At 37.7% G+C, this 23,502-nt stretch overlaps 1 protein-coding gene across 3 annotated transcripts in view; it reads right to left on the bottom strand.

Moving 5' to 3' along the window:
• LRRIQ3 (leucine rich repeats and IQ motif containing 3) overlaps nt 1–23,502 on the bottom strand; it is a 59,224-nt gene that overhangs the window by 10,874 nt on the left and 24,848 nt on the right. For all 3 annotated transcript variants that reach the window (XM_081947213.1, XM_081947214.1, XM_081947215.1), the window contains 3 exons: nt 14,319–14,469; nt 9,019–9,130; nt 1,792–2,509 (listed from right to left, as the gene is read on the bottom strand). In XM_081947213.1, the coding sequence (XP_081803339.1) occupies nt 1,792–2,509; nt 9,019–9,130; nt 14,319–14,469 (981 nt within the window). The remainder of the gene's footprint in view (nt 1–1,791; nt 2,510–9,018; nt 9,131–14,318; nt 14,470–23,502) is intronic.

Raw genomic sequence — 23,502 nt, 5'->3', positions numbered from 1 at the left:
GCTATTCCTATCAGCCCTCTCCAACCTGCCTTTGTAGTCAATCACTGTCAATCACCTAACATTTCTCCATTAAAAAGCCTAGCGGATTTCACACATTTTGGACTCCTTATGGGTAGTGTCAGAATAACAGGGACACTCTATTTTAAGATTGGTACAACTACTCATAACTTAAAATTGGTAGAGCTATTCATAACTTAAGCCCATTTCACTTGTAAGCTAAGACCAAGATGATGGCAACATCAGTATGCTTGGACTCTCCAAGAGGTGCACAGAAAAAACAAATGTTTCCAGCAGGGACGTGCAGTCAGGGGAGGCAGGGGAGGCAGAGCCGCACCGCTCTCATTATGAAAATTTTAAAAAAAAAGGGAAAAGGGAAAAGGCGCTGAGGAGCCTTCTGCACACGTGGTCAGGAATGGGAGCGCTCCGTGGTCCGCTTCATGTTGACTCAGGAGTCAGGAAGGAGGGGAATGGGACGTGTGCAGGAGGCTCCTCTAGCCTCAGTCTCCCTCCTGTGCACGTCCCATTCCCCGCCTTCCTAAGTCAACATGAAGGGGACAGCGAAGCGTGAGCCGTGGTCCCGCGGAGCGTGAGCCGCTGTCCCGCGGAGCACGCTCCGTGGTCCCCTTCATGTTGACTTAGGAAGGCGGGGAATGGGACGTGCGCAGGAGGGAGGCTGGAGGGATTGCGGAGGAGGGATCGCGCAGCGTGAGCCGCGGTCCCGCAGAGCACGCTCCGCGGTCCCCTTCATGTTGACTCAGGAGTCAGGAAGGAGGGGAATTCCCCTCCTTCCTGACTCCTGAGTCAACATGAAGGGGATCGTGAAGCGTGAGCTGCTGTCCCACGGCTCACGCTGTGCGATCCCTCCTCCGCGATCCCTCCAGCCTCCCTCCTGCTCATGTCCCATTCCCCGCCTTCCTAAGTCAGCGCGCTCCGCGGTCCCCTTCATGTTGACTTAGGAAGGCGGGGAATGGGACGTGCGCAGGAGGGAGGCTGATGTGGTCCCATTCCCCTCCTTCCTGAGTCAACATGAAGGGGACCGCGGCTCACGCTGATGATGTCACCAGCCTCACCAGCCGTAAAGCTCACCGCACGTCACTGGTTTATGTTTTTTGCTGTACATGCCAATAAAAGAAAATTGGGGGGGGGGGGCGACGACAAAACATGCTTTGGGACACAAACTTTGGTCTTTAGCTAGCTGCATGAGATGTCCAAATGCATATGTAAAAATGTAGAGAGCTTTGTTGTGGCATCTTGTATAAATTTGCTGCAGGTGCAGGGCCACTTTTAGGTGAAAGTAGGGACATTTAATTTCTCTTTATGATTTCAGAGAGAAAGCTGTTCACCTATACGAAAAAATAAATAAAGCTGATAGCAATAATATGAATTACAAAAACATTTCTTATATATTATTTCATTTTATTATATTTATCATTATTTCCCAAAAGCTCAATGAAACAGGAAATGTTTTGAAATCACAAGATCAGTTCCTGGCCTGTGAATCTTTCCCTTTTCCTTTCCCTTTCCTTCCTTTCCCTTTCCTTTTCTTTCCTTTCCTTCATCCTATTTTATTCTTTAGAACTAGAAGGTTGTTTCTTAGGTATTATTTTGTAGAAGCAGAATGTTTCAGGTAGATATTTAAATACACATGTATTCTATTTTCATATACTGTATATAATTCATATTTATTTGAATCATTCTTAAATATACTTCTTAGATATCTCTCTCTCTTTCTCTCTCTCAAACTACATTACATATAGTTTATATTTATAAGCTTACTCAAACAGACATTACCTTTCCTCCTGAAAATGTTCATACATCTCTTTTCGTTCTTTTTGTTCTTCTCTAATTTCTTTAAGAACTTTTTTTCTTTCATTTTGGATTTCCAAGTTTCTTCTCCACCCATCAAGTTTTAATAAACCTCTAGTCAAAGAAGTATGTTGAGTGCTAAAGCGCTGAATGAATGAGCTTTCTATTAGCTTTCCTTCCTTCTTTTCTAAAAAATTATTATATTTTTTTCTCATCCTAACAATGAGCTTGGATTTTCCCTCTTTGGACTTTTTAACATGATCTGTATCCATCATCTTTTTCTTTTCATAATTCCTCTGAATATTGTCTATTTTTTCTTCTCGTAAATGATGTAAATATTCTTTAGCTTCGCTGTTAGCAATCAACACCCGCATCACATCTCGTTCCTTCTTAGCTTGCAGATCCAACTTACGACTTTGCCAATATGCTTGTTCAATGGCATATAAAGGGTGAAGTCTTACAGTTCCATATGCTTTAGCAAAGACTCTTTTTTCAATGCTGCCAGGTTCATATATTGGCAAAGTTGGTGGCACAGGATGTGTGATGTGACGCATATCATGAGCAGTATCAAAAAATTCTCTCTCTTTCTCTTTGTACATTTTCCGATGTTCATTCGGTGAATAAAAAGGCATTTTAGATCCTGAAAGTTTAAATGTAGACTTTCTTGCCATCTTCATGACAGTTTTCTCTCTCTGTGTGAAATCTAACATGAAACAATTCAAGGGTTATATTGTTGTATCATAAAATGATATTAAAGAGTGACAAATTGACATTAAAAGTACCAATATACTTTTTATCACCTTGATTACAACTACATCCAATTGGAAGAATAATGTTATTCTTCCAATTGAATTTAGGGTTGTATGAATGAGACAGGAAAGAATTACATTACTGGTGAAATGCAGTCCTGAAATTTAAGGCCGCCTGTATAACTCAATGAGAAAACTCAAGATTGTTTGTTTGTACGCTCAATTCATGTAATGGAAATCTGGACCTGTTAAAGGGCTTGTGAGAAACTCCCACTGAAACCAATGGAATAAATTAATCAAACAAACATATATTTCATTGTTTAAACTTGGGTATAATGCAACCATCTGTAATCATTTTTAACGGTGTTTGACTCTAATTTATTTTCTTAGCTTCTAATCTTTTTGCTAATTGCATCTTTGTTCCTGAGCATCAACACTCATTCAGAAATTGCGATGGCTAAATCTCAAAAGTGAGAAACATTTATATTGGAAATGTGAACATCAAGAAAGGACATTTTATCAGGTTTGGTAGATGTATAAACATTCTGGATTCAAATATCTACACTGATTCATAGGATTTTAAAGATTATTGCACATTTGAAATTTGTTCTTTTGGAATTGATGGACAAACAGTTGGAAAAATATTATAGAACTGTATTTTTTACATGCTAATTGCAGCAGTATTTATTGTATACAGAAAAATGGAAAGATTCAGCACTGTCCAGAAAAGAGGAATGGTTGCTGAAGAAAATGGAACTTGCTGAAAAGGCTAAATTGACTATTTTGATCAGAGAAATGATAGTCTCTATGCTTATTGATAACTGAAAATCCCTGAGAGATTTTTGCATGAAAAAATAAAAATGAATTTATGCTTTATGATTTTGATGATTAGAGAGAACAGATTATAGAAAGAAGTGAGTTACCTTGTAACCACAGTGTAAAAAGTAAATTTAAATTGAATTAATAATTGCTGGAAAGAAGATTGGATGCTACTACTTTGTATCTTTTCTCTTTTTAGTTCCCCTTTCTTGCATGCAAACACATACACATATGTATACATATGTAAAGAAATATTTAATCTTAAAAGCACCCACTGCATGTCACCTGCATAATTTTGTCCAGAATTTAAGAATGTATTTCTCTTCTACATGTACATTGAAAACTTTATCCTTGAATCCTCAAGTTTATTTGCCTATTTCCATACTTTCATCTCCTACCATCAACTAGCTCAGGTATGTCAAACTCGGGGACCGCGGGCCGGATGCGTCACACACTGGCCATGCCCCCCACTAGTCTACTGGAGGGGGGAAGTTGTGATACGTCATGTGACGACAATGTGACACCGCGAGTTTAAAACCCCTGTACTAGATCAACAGTGCTCCCAAGTTCAATGGTGTCTTGACATAATTTCCTCTTTCCCGATTAGCAATTTCGGCAAATTACTTTACGTATAGATGTGAGCAAAGAAAAATATTTCTTTCACTTGTCTCTAATTCTAGCACTTTTTACCTTCTTACCAGCAATAATCAGAACAAATCGAATGTTACCTTTGGTTAAAATTTTGTATATCATTTTATTGAAACTTTTAAGAAGTTAAAAACACACAAACTAATAGAAAGTAAGGAAGAGAAAAAAAAGACAAGGAAAAAATCAAAGAAAAAACAAAAAGTACAAGAAAAGAAAAGTCAAAGAAAAATAGAAAAGAAAATATAGCTTTTATTTTCTTATTTAAAATTTTTAATAAAAATTGTATACAAAAAGACTACATAAAAATAAAATATGCACTTGTGACTTAAAATTGTAATGATTAGAACAGGATAGATTATAAAAAGAAAAGCAGTATAATACTTCAAGATCACATGAAGTATTAATACCCCCTGGTAAGAGCACATTTAGGCAACAAAAACGAAATGCACAGGTACAGTATAGGTGGTTCCTTGCTCAACAGTAGTAACTGTGAAAGGGATCTTGGAGTCCTAGTGGACAACCATTTAAATATGAGCCAGCAGTGTGCAGCAGCTGCCAAAAAAGCCAACACAGTCCTAGGCTGCATAAACAGAGGGATAGAATCAAGATCACGTGAAGTGTTAATACCACTTTATAATGCCTTGGTAAGGTCACACTTGGAATACTGGATCCAGTTTTGGTTGCCACAATATAAAAAAGATGTTGAAACTCTAGAAAGAGTGTAGAGAAAAGCAACAAAGATGATTAGGGGACTGGAGGCTAAAACATATGGAAATGGTTGCAGGAATTGGGAAGGTCTAGTTTAATGAAAAGAAGGACTAGGGGAGACATGATAGCAGTGTTCTAATATCTCAGGGGTTGCCATAAAGAAGAGGGAGTCAAACTATTCTCCAAGGCACCTGAGGGTAGAACAAGAAGCAATGGGTGGAAACTAATCAAGGAGAGAAGGAGCCTAGAACTAAGGAGAAATTTCCTGACAGTTAGAACAATTAATCAGTGGAATGTCTTTCCTCCAGAATTTGTGAATGCTCCAACACTGGAAGTTTTAAAGAAGAGATTGGACAACCTTTTGTCTGAAATGGTGTAGAGTTTCCTGCCTCAGCTGGGGGTTGGAACTTCCAACTCTGTCATTCTGTGATTCTATGTAACTTTAGAGAGAGAAGTCAAAGTACATTTATACTTATAATTACTGTGTAGAATAAGAGAAGTAAGTTCTTTATAGTCTGGGGCAAAATTTTGAAGGGACTCAAACAATAGTATCAAAATAAGTAGTTGCTCTTTGCATTTAGCTTCTCTTCTTTCAACCTCTCTTTGATGGGTATTCTTTTTTCTAAACACGTTTTTTTATTACAAAAATATGCTGCAACTATTCAAAGGAGCTCAAAGGTGAATGACCCTGGGTCAGCACTCCGTTGTCCTGGCCTAGAGGAAGAGCAATAGATGTTATTGTGCCCAAGCCTGTCCTGATTCATCAAATGTATTTTAAATTTCAGACAGCTCCTAATGGCTATCTCATGCATTGAGGTTTTTTTTTTCCATTATTTTTACCAAGTTCTCATACTCTACTTCAGGATGTCGAACTCAAGTTGTTATGCATCATCATGTGACATATTGTGACTTTTTCTCTTCGCTAAACTGGTCATGGCTGTGGCCAGTGCATGACACATCCAGCCCGTGGGTCGCGAGTTTGACAATCCTGCTCTACTTGCTTTACTTCTAATTTATACATAGGTCCATAGATAAATAGAAAATAAGTAGGAGAGACAAAGAAAACAGCAATTACTTTCTGGTCCCCTCTAATAAGTAAGTTTTCCCCTTAATGTTAATTAACAATTATATGCAAGACACAGTACAAAAAAACCCACATGGAATTACAAACTAATTAAGACATGCTGGAAAAAAAAATGAAAGAAAAATAAAACAGGAATGTTGTGCAATGGCATCAACATGGGTAAGGAAAAGGTGCCTGGCAGCAGATGGTGCCAAATATAACCTGGGAAGCTGTCCCATTTGGTGGAAAGCCAAGTTTTTTTTATTTTTTACATCATTGCTGCGAAAACAAAGCAGAAACTGAATATATAAATAATTGCATTTCATTTCTTCTATGTAAAAAGTAATTTAACATTTTGTTTGTTTGTCCTATGGTAAGAAGATATTTTAAACAATAGAAGAAGCCCAAATATGCTTTTTCATAGACAAATAGAAGAAGCATTTGTTCTGTCAAATCTACATCTAAAGAGAATTTAAATATAAATATATAAGGGGAAATATAAAACTTTTTATGCAAGATACCGTATTTTTCGGAGTATAAGACGCACCTTTTTTCCTCAAAAAAGAGGCTGAAAATCTGGGTGCGTCTTATACACCGAATACAGCATTTTTTCCTCCCAAAGCCCCACCCCCTTCACCAAAATGGTTGTGCATAGCCTTATGGAGGCTTTCAGAGAGCTCCTGGGGGCTGGGGAGGGCAGAAATGAGCAATAAATGGGCATTCCCATCCCCCAGGCCCCAGCAGCACTCTATAAGCCTCTACTGGGCTATGCATTCATTTTTTTTTGACAAAAAACGGGGCTGTTTTTTGCTCGTTTTCCCCCTAGGGCTATTCATGCCTTTTTTTGAAAAAAAAAAGGGGGCCGTTTTCGTGAAACATTTTTGGGAAGTTTGCAGAGTGCAAAAACTTTTTCCCCCCTTTTGGAAAGCTCTTTAACTGATTGATGACAATTACATTGATCAAGTGCTGTGTCTACCTATCTACTGGATTTCTCTCTATCTCTATTTCTCTCTATCTATCTTTCTACCTACCTACCTACCTACACACACACTCTCTCTCCCTACCTACCTATTGTATTTCTCTCTCTCTCTCTATTTCTCTCTCTCTTTCCCTTTATCTACCTACCTACCTACTACCTACCTACCTACCTAACTGCTCTCTCTCTCTATCTACTGTATTTCTCTCTCTATTTCTCTCTCTATCCCTCTCCCTACCTACCTACACACACACACTCTCTCCCTACCTACCTACTGTATTTCTCTCTATATATATTTCTCTCTCTCTATCCCTCTACCTACCAACCTACCTACTCTCTCTTTCTCTCTCCCTACCTATCTACTGTATTTCACTCTTTCTATCTTTCTATTTCTCTCTCTCTATCCCTCTACCTATCTACTCTCTCTCTCTCTCTTCCTACCTACCTACTATATTTCTCTATCTATCACTCTGTCTCTCTCTCTCCATCTACCTACCTACCTAACTACTCTTTCCCTCTCCCTTCCTACCTACTGTATTTCTCACTCTTTCTCTCCCTCTCTATCCCTCTATCTACCTACCTACTTTTTTTTAAATTTGCCTCTTCAAAACCCTGGTGCTCTGAAAAATACGGTATGTGACACATTATTCTCTGCTATTGTCCAAGATAATAGCTTGTATAGCTAGATTTCCTGTTGGAAATAAATCAGATTTTTTCCTTACAATTATTTATGTAGTTAAAGAAGCTGCCACGTACTTATAGATCTCCTAATCTATTGGCAGTATTAATAGAACTGAGATTGAAAGACATGGGCTCTTTTTTCCCTCTTTTCCTCCAAATATGTCCAGATAAATACACACTGAGAAATGTATATGCAAAGATTAATATATTTCCAAATCAAGGGAACCATTTGAGTATAATAGTTAAAGATACTGGGTTTGAAACTTTCCTAATTCTCAGATAGGTGCAAAACTAGCTGGGTGACTTTGGTCCGGTAGGACACTTCAGAAAATCTTGTCAGGAATTAGGACTTACTCAAAATATGCATTTTCTTATAATATTCAAAAACATACTAAGTCAAGGGACCTGCAAGAAGTGGTTATGAAATTTCAAGCCAACATTTCTGCCGTGATCCTAAGTACCAGAACCAAATAGAAGTTTATAATTCATATTCTCGAAATGAATTGTTTTACCAGTGTCTCGTGTGTTAGTGGATTTATCATGTATGACACAAAAACAGAGGAAAATATCTTCACAGATTTTCAAAATAGCAAAAGGTGGTATGAGCTACCCATAGCAATGCATTTATTTTCTGTAAACAGGCAAAGTTATACGGAGCAGGTGTAAAGGGGTACTAATTCTTGTTTCTGTTTTTCTACAAATAAATCAGGAGTTGCTCAGAACTATAATTATGCATATTACCTTAGATTTCAATTCACTTATTAACAGTCTACGAGATAAAGCTGGCCTTTACAGCACACATTTTTCATTTTATAATTGTCTGGTTCATTTTCTCTTTCTCTTTAATGGAAGACCTTCCACTTACTTATTTCAAACCCATTGTATCACTAACTATTTTATCCCTATCTCTTTATTCAAACTTTACATAAACTGTGAGTAAATAACTGTTTCACACCAAAGAACATGCTTTTTTCTCCTTATTTCTACTGGTAATATGAGGACCATAACATAATGGATGCTGTCCAAAGTCCACAGAAATGTTTTTGACTTGGGTTTCAAATATGTCACTCATTATAAAGGTATCTATGATATTCTTCATAAAGACATAGCAATAGCACTTAAACATATATGCCATTTATATACGGCTCCTCACAGCACTCTCTGGGCAATTTACAATATAAGAATATTGCCTCCAAAATCTGGCTCCTCATTTTACTGACCTCTGAAGGATGAAAGGGTGAGTCAATCTTGAGGCCTGCCAGGATCAAACTCTAGGCTGTGGGCAGAGATTGCCTGCAGTATTGCATTTTAACCATTGTGCCACCAAGGCACATTCCTGACACATTGCACATAAAAAAGCTGATTATATTGATATATCTAGTCTTTTCATCATACGCTTACATGAAAATATTTATTTGTATGTAACATTAAAGCTTAAACACAACAACCTTAAATGGATAAAATTGGATTAATAAGTGAATATAACTATCAGATATCAAAGTGAAAGAATATTCAAAGTCTGTACATACTATAGAAATGGCACTTGTTATAGAATTTAGGTAACTAACCCTTCTTTGTTGACGTTGGTTCCTTCTTTTTCTTTTCTTCCAGTCTGATAACAGGGTATTTTAATTTTCTTAAAGTTAAACGAAATTCTTTAAGATTGTTCATGTCTATAATCTGTTAAAATCGAACATTTCATTCATTAAAGATTTGCGAGAGAGAAATGCCAGAATTTTTCAAACAGTAACATTTGTATTGTCACAGATTTTTTATTAACTTTATTACTGCACATGTAGTAGTGCAGTAAAATTATGCCACTCTTTTTCTTCATTTTTAGCCTTTTTGGGGGGAGGGGGGAATTGTTTCTCTCTCTAGGCAGCATCATGGTTTTCATGGATGGATGAATGCTTGTTCCAACCTCACACCTCTATGCTCCTTGAATAAATTCCAGCTTTTAGACTAAACATCCCTTTCAGTCATCATCTGTTACACCAAGATGCATTTCTTTGCAGCGAGTACATGACAAGGGCACTTTAGCTTTATCTGTGCAAATAAACAAGAAAAGCTCTTAGTCTGAGCAGAAGCACATGCTACTCTTAGGGCATTTTAAAATAACTTCAGAGCTGCTTGAGTTGAAAAGCTCTGTTTACACATATCTACAAGTAGAAGCTACAGTTAAATGCAGATTTCAGCCTTTATAGTCGTTTATCAGTGGAAGACATGGAGGGAGAGTATTGTTTAACCGGCTTCATTAACATAAATGCTTATAACCAATCGAGAAGGTAATTCTTAGTTGCCATATTGGGAGGGGAAACAAAGATAAGAGTTTCTGAGGTCAGCAATGCCCAACTGCATTCTTGATGGCAGAATGAATGAAGTAAAAGAGAAATGGGTTTTGTTGCCATTCCTCCCATTTTAGTTATTTATTCTTAAAAGGAATTTCCTGTCACTGAAACCAATGGAATGAGTCAACCTAAATTACACGCCCATTGAAAAGGGAAAGACTTCGGATATAATAGGTCTACACTATCTCCCTTGCCAGGTAAGTATGGTATTCCCTTAGCACATTTTGGTTTCTTTCCAATAACTGAACACTCAGTGGGATGGGATGGCCTTAAAGCAAATGTTGAATTGATTCCCTCCATTAGCTTTATCTCCTTGAATGTGGAAGGATGAAACCTAAAAACCATATAGAGCTTAGGTATTCTCTCAGAGAGCAGAAGATTGGTTCAACTTTTTGTTTGATCCCATACAGGTGAATTGCTAAACAGGACTGGATATTTAGGGTGTTTTTTTTAATTTTTATTTATTTATTTGATTTGTCAATCATTTACAAGATAATAGGTATAAGAATAAACATGAGAATCAATGAAATGAGTACGAATAAATGGGGACCAAAGGACAAGGACTGTAGGCAAGATGGTGCACTTATGCATGCCCCTTACAGACCTCTTAGGAATGGGGTGAGGTCAATAGTAGACAGTTAAGGTTAAAGTTTTGGAGATTTGAAGATATAACAACAGAGCCAGGTAGTACATTCCAGGCATTGACCACTCTGTTACTGAAGTCATATTTTCTGCAACCAAGTTTGGAGCGGTTTACATTGAGTTTGTATCTCTTGACAGGTAGGACGTTGTAGCAGATAATTTTGTGTACTATGCTTAAGTCTGAACTTAGGCGGCATAGTTTCAAGCTTGGTGGTATAGGGTATTCTGTTGCAAGCAGAGGAATGTAGTACTCTTCTCATGAAATACTTCTGGACTTGCTCAATTGCATTAATGTCTGATATACAGTGTGGATTCCAGACAGATGAGCTGTATTCAAGAATTGGTCTGGCAAAGTTTTGTATGCCCTAGTTAGCAATATGATATTACTAGAGGAGAAGCTTTGTAAGATTAGGTTAACAACTCAATGCCTTTTGGTGATACTGTTACAGTGAGCTCTAGCACTTAAATAGTTTGATATGAGTACTCCAACGTCCTTGACAGAGTGAAGGTCATCTATGAGGTCGTATCTGCCTAGCATTGTTCTTTTGTTTAAAAGGAACACTCAAGAGACCATACTATTTAAAAAACTTAGGAAAGTAAGAAAAAAAGGAAAATCAAAACGTAAGTAATAAAAGCCTTTTCATACCATTCAATGTCTGTCAAAAGAAAAACGTTGTTAGAGATTTTCCAGAGACAAAGAAGATAGCAGCTAAAAGTCAGATTTCAAAGCTGTGTGCCAACAGGAGAATGTGACATTTTTAGAACAGCCTTAAAATCAAAATAGTTTTTAACTGATAAGGAAACTGCTAAGATCCAATTTAAGTGTTTCTTTCTGTACCCATTATGGCATCTGTTAGCTGTATTCCTTGCATTATCCTGTGTCATTTGCTATCACTAAACCATTATACCAATATAGCTATTGTGAAAGATCCATGTGCAGAAGCAAGCTTTTACTTACAGAACATTCCACAGCATAGAAATCTTGGGTGTGGGGAGAGTCACAAAATACAAGAGAAATGTAATAATTTAAACAGGTAGTTTTGTGGAGTTCGTTAGTCAGTTTGTTAAAGCAGTTACTGTGACACGTGAACCAGAAGACTTCATATAACATTTTTTTTCTATCTTTCCTTGAACTTTAAGACAATCTGCTTGTAGACAAGGAATATAAATATCCATATATTTATTGGCAGTTTTTAAAAATTTAGTTGTTTTATTAGTAAGAGTGCAATGATGCGAAATGCTATGTGTATGTTTGGTAGTTCAGCTTATGCCAAGTCATAGGGAAAAAATGAGTTATTCAGAAGATAATGGAGGAGAAGCTGTGTTTGGTAGCCAAGTGCATCAAGCTGCTATAGGAAAAGGAACATATCATTTCTAAAAGAGTTTTATAGAGACATATTACTGAAATGTATATTCAGGCTTTGATGACGCTTACACGGCAGAGCCATAGGCCATCATCATAGGAAGCAGTAGCAGATGTTGCTCACCACAGCTGAAGTAATTGCATGTCAATTTAAAATATATCATTGCAATTCCTAGTAATGAACAAGCCTTTTTTATTTCAAGCCATTCACTCTGACACAGATTGCAGCTAGTTTGATTTAATAATATTTGCTCTTACATTTGAATGTAATTTAGACACATCAGTGCTGAAATTCATTCCAATAGTTTATCCAAACAGACTGCCAGGATTATTTCATTTCAATAAAGAATATCAATTAAGACATAAAATAATGCTAGTACGCTTAACTATGCTTTTCAGAACTCCACATTATATGTTTACATCTGTTAGTTCAAAGTAACATTTTCTCAATTTATTTTCTCGATCTTTTCCCCCCCCCCAGGATGCTATAATGGCTAATTTTAAAAAATGCAATCTAGAAATCAGCAGATTTAAACTAGGTGCAATTATTTAACTTCTAAACATTCCCAATTCCTTCAAGCTGTCTACGTATGGCTTAGTTTTTATTTTCTTGATCATGTTTTTCTGAGCCTGACCCATTTTGTTTAATATGAGGTAACCAGGATAGAACATAAAATTAAAGATAAATTTTGATCAAAGCAGAATAAAATAAAATTATTACTTTGTTGTGGTCTATGAACTATACTTTTATTGATGCAACTCCCCCCTTTTTGTAACCATAGCACATTACTGACACATATTTGCTACTATTCTAAAACAAACCAGTGATTTGCTATTCTATATCTGTGCATTCGAGTTACTTAACTACCTTATTTTTTATTTCTGTTTTGTAAATTTTCAGATCACTTAATTTCTTTAACCTAGCAAGATAAGTTTGCATTTTGTTCCCGTTTTCTACAGCATTAACTATTCCAACCAGTTCTTGTCATTCAAAAACTTATCCAAGTCATTAATAAAATATTGAAAAGTACTGTAGATGGGCCAAGAATGAACAGTCTGGCACTTCATTTAAAAGCTTGCACCAGTTTGATGACAAAACATAATTGAGTATCTTTAGAATATAATACCTGAACTATGTATTCTCTTAATTGCCATAATATAGAATCCATATTAATCTATTTTCTTAATCAGAATATCTAGGATACTTTATCAAATACTTTGCTGAAATCAAACTTTATTGTATCTTCAGCAATACCAAAATCTACTCTAGAAATTATTAATGAAAAGAATATATTTCTAAGTCATATATAACATATAACAAGAATAAATTATTATACAGAAAAGCAGTAATTGCAATGCATTAACCAATGCACTAAATGATCAACTCACAGCACAAAAAGTCACATACTGGACTTCACTCTTATCCTGGCCTAACATCTGGGGGAAAAACCAGATCTTCACTCTTTTCCAGAACATCCAGAGATATTTCACTAAATATTTGGCCAGCCTGTATAATTTGCCTTCTATTGTCTATCCATAGATATTTTATATTAAAAAGTGAATAGACTGAATGGACTCTATTTACCTCCGTACTGACATACTCTAGGTCAGTGATGGCAAACCTTTTTTGGCTCGCATGCCATAAGTGGGGGGAGCGCAGGGGGGTTGTGTGCAGGAGTGCCACACTCATAATGCAATGCGCGACCCCCCAGTGCGCATGCGCACACTACAGGCGTGACCCCCCATTTTTGCATTGCTTTTTTTGCCCTCCCCAGGCTCCAGAGGCTTTATAGGAGCATGGGGAGGGCGAAAACAGCCTCCCCCGCCCCCCCCGGAAGTCCTCCGGAAGCTTCAGAGACCTTCAGGAGGCTTCCCTGAAGCCTCCAAAGCAGTCAAAACGACCCTCCAAGCAAACTGGAAGTCACTCTGGTTTGCTCGGGGGGTTGTTTTAAGCGCTCCAAAGGCTTCAGAGACCTTCAAGAGGCTTCCCTGAAGCCTTCGGAGTGCTCAAAACGACCCTCCAAGCAAACCGGAAGTCCGTTCCCGAACTTCTGGTTTGCCCATAGGGCCGTTTTTTGCGCTCCGGAGGCTTCAGGGAAGCTCATGAAGCCTCCAGTGGACCTCCGGGGGGGGGGAGGCTGTTTTCACCCTCCCCAGGCTCCTATAAAGCCTCTGGAGCCTGGGGAGGGCGAAAAATGACTTTAAAAAAAGGGTGAACTCAGCTAGCCAGCGTGCGCATGCGCCCTGGCCAGCTGACAGGGTAGCGCCTCGCGTGCTCTGACAAATGGCTCCGCATGCCACCTGTGCCACACGTGCCATAGGTTCGCCATCACTGCTCTAAGTAATTAGTTTTATTAGAGCAGAACACTATACTACCAGATAACTCTGATCAGTACTATGCATTGCTTTGCTACATTTTTAATGTTTTTCCCTGGATCTACCAACTTTTTTTTGTACAATATGCAAATTGCAGGTTGCTGTAGTTTCTAAATCAAAGCACAGATCGTATACTTACTTGGATTGCAGGTGTACCTCTCTTGTATTTTGTAGGCTGTTCTTGCTTAACAGTATCAGAGACAGGGGTTATATCGTCCACAGAAGTTACATGTTTTTTTCTACCTCTGGTGTAACGATTATACCACAGAACATCAGATATAGGACTCACGCTATTTAAAAAAAGTTTGATAATTTTATTTCAAGGAGTTAAAATGGGATTAATACTTGGTATATTCAGAACAATATAAGTAATATGTACTTCCTTTTTAAAAATTATTCTTGCTGATTGTTGCATATATTTTCTAAAGCGAACAACCAGAAAATTACCTGTTAAAACATTATCCTTATATTATTGAGAACACAAAATGAAAAACTGCATCAAGCTGCTACTGACAAAAGTACTGTGATATAGTTGTCTTAATTTTATTTTAATAAGCAACATGCAAAACTCAGTTGCGTATAATCTCTTTCAACTTCATAATATCAGTTTAATGTAATACTATGCAAACTTATTCAATGTCCAAATATATATGTAGGGTTTACTCCCAGATAAAGGTACTGCAGCTCTGTCATTCTATATATGATTTATTTGGCTGTAACTTCTACATCACTGATATATATTAGCTTAATGCCCTCCATTAATCCATTTATCATGTACGTACCACACATTTATTCACTATGTCTCAACACAAGGGGAATGGCTATTTGGATACAATTAGCTGAAACAACCATTCAGGGCAACCAATACCCAATTCATGTGTGTGCTTTGTAAAAGAATGTCTTCTAGGTAGCTTTTGACTTCCGTCCAGTCACTTAGGAACTGTACGAAATTACGATGGATCTCCCAAAAGGTACTTAGAACCTTCCTGATTTGGGAGGTCACTTCCGGGATCGGACGACGACGGACATGTTTGTCCAACGCTCGTGTCCCCGTTGGGTCCCTTAGGGGACACAGGAACCCTTGTAGGGGGGTCCTGCCGAAGGGCGGCTGGCTGAGGCACCCCGCATGTGGCGGCAGCCATCTGGGGTGCTTTTCGGCTTCGCCTAGGAGCTGGGGAGCGGAGGGGCGGCGAGAGACAGCTTCGCGCTGCCCGCCCTCTCGTCGGATGGCTCCGGAGGCTAAAAGAAAAGTTGGAGAAGTGCAGCTGGAGACTGAAGGTGGGGATCCTGACCGATGCTCTTGGAGGACTTAGGAGAAAAGCAACAATCACTTTGTGAGTCTTTTGTGTTTCTGTCCTTGAAGAGAGATTAGAGGGGGGGGTTTACCATTCCCCCCCTCGGACTAAGCAGCTTTGAAAATGGATCCTTGGGAAGAGAGAGGTTAAAAGACTGATTTATTTGACTTTTAATTGAAAATGACTTTCACAATTACTGGAAACGACACTGAACTGTTGTTTTAAAACAAAAAACTTTTGCCGACTTGTTTCCCTGCGAAGGGGAGGGCCAAGATGGCGCTCGCCCCTCTTTCTTTGTCTTTATGCAAATGAAGTCTGTCCTCTGAAGTTACTCCCAAAGAGATAATAAAGAAAAGTGAATTGCTTGTTTACTCTCCCAAAGGGAAACTGGGACCTCCTCCTGTGTAGGATCTTCTAATCTTTGGCTGACTTTTCTCTCCATTCATCTTGGTGTATTTTACTCTTGGAACTGCAAATTGGGTGCTGTTGCGATTGTTTTCCTTTGGAGACCAGCGTAGCTGTGAAACCCTCTGACACCACTTCCCTTGGCAAGGATTTGCATCTCTGAACTTAAACAAATGGCGGCAAGGAAACCCCCTATCGGCAAAGTGCACTCAGCCCCCTCATCGGCTGCCCCAAGTCCCACAATGCAACAGTCTAAGATATCCTCAATGTTGCAGAAAGCAGTGGCTGGGGAGGATCCTAAGGAATTATCTGTTACGGAAATGTTTAAAGAACTTATGAAGGGACAGAATGAAATGAGGGCTGAGATCAAAGAAGAACTCAGAGTGGTTAAAGAACATATAGCTGGAAATACACAACGAATTTTGGTGTTAGAGGACGGGGCTGGGGGAAGAAGTAAAAGCAATGCATAAGGGAAACATAGATATGGAAAACTTTCAGACAAAAGTAGAATTTGAAAGAATGTCCTTTTTTCTTAGATTCCAGAACTTACCAGAAACAGAGAATGAAAACCTTAAAGATATTATGAGTACAATTTTAGCAGATTATCTCAAGAGAGATAAAAAACAAATATGGTGGGATATGGATCTAGCTTATAGGATAAATTCAGCATATGCTAGAAGACACAATGTTCCGAGGGAGATACATGTTAAGTTTGTCAGGAGATCCACAAGGGACGAGGTGTCTTGCGACCCAAAGGGAGGGACCATTGAAATATAAGGGTGAAAAGATCACCATTCTCAAACAGATCCCGAAAAAAATAAGAGATAGAAGGAGGAAATTTTCCTCCCTAGCAAAAAATTTATATGAAAAAAGGATCTGGTTTAAATAGCTGATTCCGGAGGGGATGTTAATCTTCTGGGAGGGAAATAGGATCAGAATCAATACAGTCCAGGAGGCGGAAGCCTTCATTAAAAAGAATTTTCCACTCTCAGAGGAGGAACAGAGTGGGAGTAGTGAAAGAGACAGTAAAACACAAGACAGTAAGATCCAAGACGGGAAGGAGGGTGGCACTGAGGCTCTCTCTGGCGACAGGGAGGAAGAAGCAATATCGAAAAGGCTCAGATCTCAAAAATAAAATTATTTGGAACAATAGCAGTTAGTGATATATTAGAAAATGACAAAGAGAAACATGTAGGAACACAAGACTAACAATATAGAGTAAGATTTGGCTTACTGTTTTCTTCTATAAATTTGTTGTACAATGTTATATAAATGAGTACCATGCTGGGATCTCTACCAGCAGTATGAAAGCTGCCAAAAAAAATTGTATATCTATTTACCCTTCCCTATATATTTGACAACCAATAAAACTTTGTTTAAAAAAAAAAGAACCTTCCTGATTTGAAAGTTACTCTGTTCATCCAGTCACATGATCACATTTTAGGAGTTGGACACCAGCTAAGATTTATGTGTGTTTGCAGCATACCACAGTCACATGACTATGATTTGCAATGTTTGCCAGTTTCCAACATTTACTTGCAGTTTCTGACAGAAAAACCCACACATTGGGTATAATGGAGTTGCTTAACAACCATGCATTCACTTAATGTTCACTGCATTTGCTTAACAACTGCCGCTAAAAATGTCATAAACCTGGGTCCAGTCATGTAGTGACACGCTTAACAACTGCAATGACTTACAACCAAAATTCCAAGCTCAATTGCAGTCATAAGTCTTTTTTTAATTGAATTGAAAACATTTTATTGGATTATAGAATAAAATGCAAAAATACAAAAGCAAATAGAAAGACACAGTGGGGAGGAAAAGGGGAAAGACAAGTGAGGAGGGGAGGAAGAAAAGAAAAAGCATTGACTTCCGACTCTCTCTGTTTCAGTAGAATAAAACATTAATATCGAACCTCAACTTTTTATTTTTCCATAATAACATAAACTAGTCAATTATATAAAACAACAAATCAATCTAATCAGTAAAACCCAAAATCAAAATTTCATTTTTCCCCACCCCAAGCACAAAAGTGGTCTCCTTGTAGCAATTACAGTCATAAGTCAAATATAACCTGTAGTTATCATCTCTGTGTCTAGTATGTACTTCCTGTATTATGCTTCGTACATGCTTATCCATGTACATATGTCAACAGTAGGGATAAAACCTGAGATAAGGAAGTTTGCATCAAAAGAATGGATTGACGGTACTTTGAAAATGGTAAGACAGGAGAAGAGCAGTGGTGGCTGTGCAGTGGTTAGTATGCGCTATTGCAAGCTACTTCTGTTGATTGCTGATGGCTAGCAGTTTGGCACTTTGAATCTCACCAGCTCAAGGTTTACTCAGCCTTCCATCTTTCCGAGGTTGGTAAAATGAGAACCCAGATTGTTGGGGGCAATATGCTGTATCTGTAAACTGCTTAGAGAGGGCTGTAAAACAGTATATAAGTTTAAGTGCTATTGCTATTGGAAAGCTGTAGCAAGGAAACCCTAGGTTTCTGGTGCAAATGATTGTCACATGCATTATAAAAGAGATCTGAAGTTAATAAAATTACCTTATTCCAGGGGATACAATTCCAGGTTAGGCACAGATATTTGAAAAAGTGTGCATTAACTGCCCTCAAGTTCCCAAATGTTTTTCTGTTTACAAATTTAGAAAGGATTTAAAGTTTCAAGCTACTTAAGTACATATACGTTCAATTACTATGTTTACTTCCCACTTTTTGCCATTCCAGGAAAAAATTAACAAAATGTAAATAAAAAGTAGAATATGCAAAATTAAGCCACAAAGTACAATTAATAGTAAAATAAATACTAAAGCCATCTAACAAACCTGGCATAAATCATCCCTGTGTAGATGTCCAAAGTACTGAGAGAATGGAAGCCAAATATAATCCACAAGGGAATGCCTTTTTTATCCTGATGGTAACATTGGAAAAGACCTTCCTCTTGGTGAAATAAAGATGAACTTCTGACAGTGGAGGCCTCTTCACTTACAGATGAAAATGAGGGGGCTTGGTGCTATTCTTCTCCAGATTGCCTCAAGGAGATTATTCACTGAACATTTCATTCACTAACCATCTCCTGTCATTCTTCTTTAGAGAGGTTTATTTTCAACTGAGATCCTCGGCACTCAACAGCAAAAGCCCTTGTTTGACTTATTTTTAACTTACTAATTTATGAACTGCTGCCTAATTTGTGAGCCACCTGATTATACAAGAATCTTGTTTAAAAGCGACCCCATTTTGCTTCAAACTGAAGGGCATTTTATAAACGCATGCACAGTCAGTCCCTGCCATTTCCTGGGGAGGGAAAGGGGGGGATATGCCCTATGCACCCCACATGCACCTGCCATCCACGCGGAATGGCCTTGCAAAGGCCACTCCCACAAATCCTAGCTATCACACCCCTTCTCTTAGTGGCAGCTGCAAAAAGAGTGGCAGGCCCAGAGACGCTAGGGCTGGCAAGAGTGTGCTAGAAACAGAGACAGAACTTCCAGCCCTCTCTGGATCAGCTGATCCATGGGCCACCGGCCAAGGTTAAGGGACCTCCTGCACCTCAAAAATAATAAGACCTCCCCGAAAATAAGGCCAAGTGCTTATTTCGGGGGTGAAAAGAAAATAAGACCCTGTCTTATTTTTGGGGAAACACGGTAATAATAATAATACTACACAGGAACTAAAATAATGCCTCATTAAAATAATGCCACCATAACATGCACTGCACATTCAAGAACTGGAGTATTTGGCAGTTCAACTGAATAGTATTTGCCTAATGGGCTAAGATCTATAATTAGAAAGACATTTCAAATTTATGCTGAAATACCAAATATGAATATCAGTATGACTAAAACTTGCAATAATCTTGTCAGCTTTCACAGGGGTGTAACATACACTATAAATTTACTCATAGCTCCCATTGAATATCACAGTCTTCAGTTCAAATTTAATTTGTGTCTGATTGATGCTTATTTTAAAAATTTTTATAGCTGCCCAATTTACAAATGCAACTGAAGGCTAACAAGGGATTAAAAGCAAAACCAAGTAAATAATCAACATAAAATAATCACAACAGAATTTTAAAAAATATAAACCACGGCCTAAGTTATAACATATTCAAAAATTAAATTCTTTTTCCAGATGGACCCATTCAATGTCCTAACCCAGTACTCGGGGTGGGGGGTCGGGAATCAAATGTTTAAAGATTTAAAGAAGGCCAAAGGGGTTAGAGCCATCTGAAATTCAGATATGCTGAGCCATTTGACAAGGATATGCTGTTCTAATGGCTAAGCACTTTCACAGAGAATGCACACTTCCTGGGTCTCCTTAAATGGCAACTGTAACAATGGTTATTATAGAGTGCAAAATTATATAGACTAGCCTTTGTCAGACCAGCATTTCAGTCTCCCCCTCTTCCCAATTTCAAATTCAAATTCAAATTCAAATTTTTAATTTGTTAGCCGCTTCCTCTCCGCAGGGGACTCGGGGCGGCGTACAATAAAAATATACATACATACATATAGACATACAGGTACACACATATACATACATATACATACATGGAGGAGGTAGTAATCAAATATATATCACATTAATAATAGTAGAAAATTAAAATTAGCCATTAAAATATCCCATGATAAAATACAATTTAAAAGGACTGTCAGGAGGAGGATAAACTACGGTTGAGCCAGGCCAGATAATTGAAAGAGGTGGGTCTTGAGCTTTACACGGAAGGAGCGGAGATCGGAAGTAATTCCGATTCCATTCAAAATATGGATAACAATATCATCCATTCTATAGGGCTGTTTAAAGAATGGCCAAAGGAATTACACTTTTCAACTTAGTTTTTAACTTGATACAGATTTGAGGATGATGCTGGCACTTCCCTTGATCGATATCGCACTGGCTAGGAAATCAATTTTAACTGTCTTTATAATCATCTTACTTATCTAGCTTCAGCCCAAAGGTTCACGAGTGGTCACAGAAATGTTTACTTAAATAACCTTGTTTCCTAAAAGGGTCATAACAATTTAGCAGCTAAGTGTTCTCTTGTGAAATTATTCAGACAGAGATGGAACAATAATAATCTGAAATTTTTAAACAAATTAGCACACTGGATAAACATTCCATTATTATGTGTGTGAAAGCATACTATTAAGATTATGATTTCAGTCTTAAAATATGTGTGCTTGAAAAATCACTGCTATGTTTCTGTAGTGCCAGAGCTGAGGGAAAAAGTGAACTGACGGAGCTGCATTTCTCTTTCAAGTTTTCAACATTGTCTGTAGACGCACAGCATGGTGCCAACATGTAAAGACATGCATTTTGCATTATGCATCTTCTGTACTCTCTCCAAAACACATTGGACTCATGGAAAGAGCAACCTGAAGACATTAGTTAAAAAGAAGTAAATTGTCAGTTCCTTAAAGAAAATGTGACCTTCTGCCAAAACAATGCACTGTCTGTCACTCTTCATCAGAATAATAGCCTGACAAGTTTATTGTTGTAAGTATTTCATTTTCCTTGCCAAATAACGGAGTGTTATCAAACAAGATGGTTGTCAACATTCAGCCTCATTTCAGGCAATACAAAATATTGACAAGCAGTTACACTATGATTACATGGCTCTCTATTTAACTGTTCTGAATTTTCGAAGAAGCCTTTTCAGGAAAACAAACGAACTCTTAGAACTTTAAGGCAACCTCTCCAATCTGGCTATGTTAGGATTACAATTTTAACATTTGCAAGCTGGCTAACAATTCTAGAGGGTTGTAGTTGTAATGCATCTTGAGTATGCTAGCTAAAGTAAGACTCTTACACAAAAGTCAGCATCATTATGCAGCTATTTTTCTTTGTTTCACTATCACTGAACTTCAGTAACACCTGCTTCAAACCTCTGCTGTATTTGTTATTTTTTTTCTTTCTAATTCATTAAGCTCCCTTTTTCAGCCTTTGGTGCTTATTCATTCACTCCTGCAGACCAGCCCTCCAACCTGAACACATTATTGCAAAGCTGTGTTTTCAGTATTTTTCTATCCTTTTCCTGGCGTCTCTCAGTTTCAAGGTATGTTTGAAAGTGGAGAGGATTCAGGAGTATGTCCCTGTGGTACAGCCTTATGGCAAATTTAATGATTCCTTTTCTTGAACTGCCAAGAAGGTCTACCTGAACTCCTTAAAGAAAAATATATGCAGTTCCTGAGCTAGTTGGGCTGACTGCGTCCTATACAAATGACCAGCCTATCTAGCACAGTATGAGATTCATTGATCTACACTGACAACTTTTCTAATCTTAACTCAGTATAAAATGCTGGAATTGATGGAGAGTATTTTGACAGATGTGGTTTGCTTGGTTTCTGAATGCTTCACAGAGCACCATCTGTGTACAAATAATACAAAGGCACAAGTCAGTGCTTTTCATCTTATAAATTATGATGCTAAGCATGAATTTACCATCGTCTGCTGTGGGGTATAGTTCACCCAGTACATAAATTCAGAGTATCTTGGAGAATAATACTTTCTTTCAGAGATCACATTGAAAAGACCCAGGCAACTTTAATATCGATAATAGGACTTCAGTAAGTCATTCTCTTCACCTTGTCACACTTAAAATAAACCATTATGCATATATTGCATAGTGTCATTACTCCCGTTCCTGCTTTTTGGTAACCTACTACCTTTAATGTGCAATAAGAAATTAAAAGGTCTATTTACAGGAATAGGAAACAACACCAGGCATAAATAATAATGAAAATCATACTTGCATATTACAAAATTACAATCAAATCAACAATGTTAGAATTTTGCTCCTCTTCTGCACTCATATCCTCAGAGAATTGTGCTTGTAGAAACTAGATTCTATATTTCATACGGCATAAACCCCTTTGATGTTGTGGCTGAATAATTCACAACTATAATGGTATTTGTGTGGTCATGTGATCAATGAGGTAAAGTATCTTAAATGTGCATCCAAGAAGCATTTGAATAGTTTTAGTAATCCATAAAGGGTGGAAATGTCAAAAACAATTTCCACCAAGAAAAATCGCATGATCTACAACAGCCAACTCTGTACTGGATCAATCTGGATGACCTTTAGAAGTCAGCAAATAAGTAGCTAATAAAACTCTTTTCTGCCTTCTAGTGGCATCAAGATTATTGCAGCCCATGTCTGCAATAATCCTGATGTCACTAGATGATTATAATATAATATATATATAATGGATATACTTAATAGGCCTTAGAAAACTTGAAAAGAAAATTCTTAAACTTCTTAATTTTATAAAATTGACTATTTGTTTTCATTCATTTTTAGTATGATTTATAGATTTAAAACCAAGCACACATTTATCACACACACACAAAGATGCATAAGAAGGCGACTCTATTGAAAATGCTTAATTCAGAAAGTGGAGTTAATTGAATGTTAAAACTGCAGCAAAGACCTTTTTCTCTCCATTGGCTCTTTCTGCTATCTTCTCTATCCTTTACAGATGATTAGCTCTGTCTACTGCACCTACTTTTAATCACTTAGAAAACTTTACACAGCAATCCTAAAGCCAGTCAAAGCTACTTGAATGGCTGGTGCATCCATAAAGAACATGATTCTATTGAGAAAGTAGCTTATC

This window comes from Natrix helvetica, assembly GCF_964273705.1.
Source record: "Natrix helvetica genome assembly, chromosome: 3".
In the NCBI taxonomy this organism is placed as follows: Eukaryota; Metazoa; Chordata; class Lepidosauria; order Squamata; family Natricidae; genus Natrix; species Natrix helvetica.
Note: the sequence above shows the minus strand (reverse complement) of the source record. Positions and strands in the feature narration are given on the sequence as shown.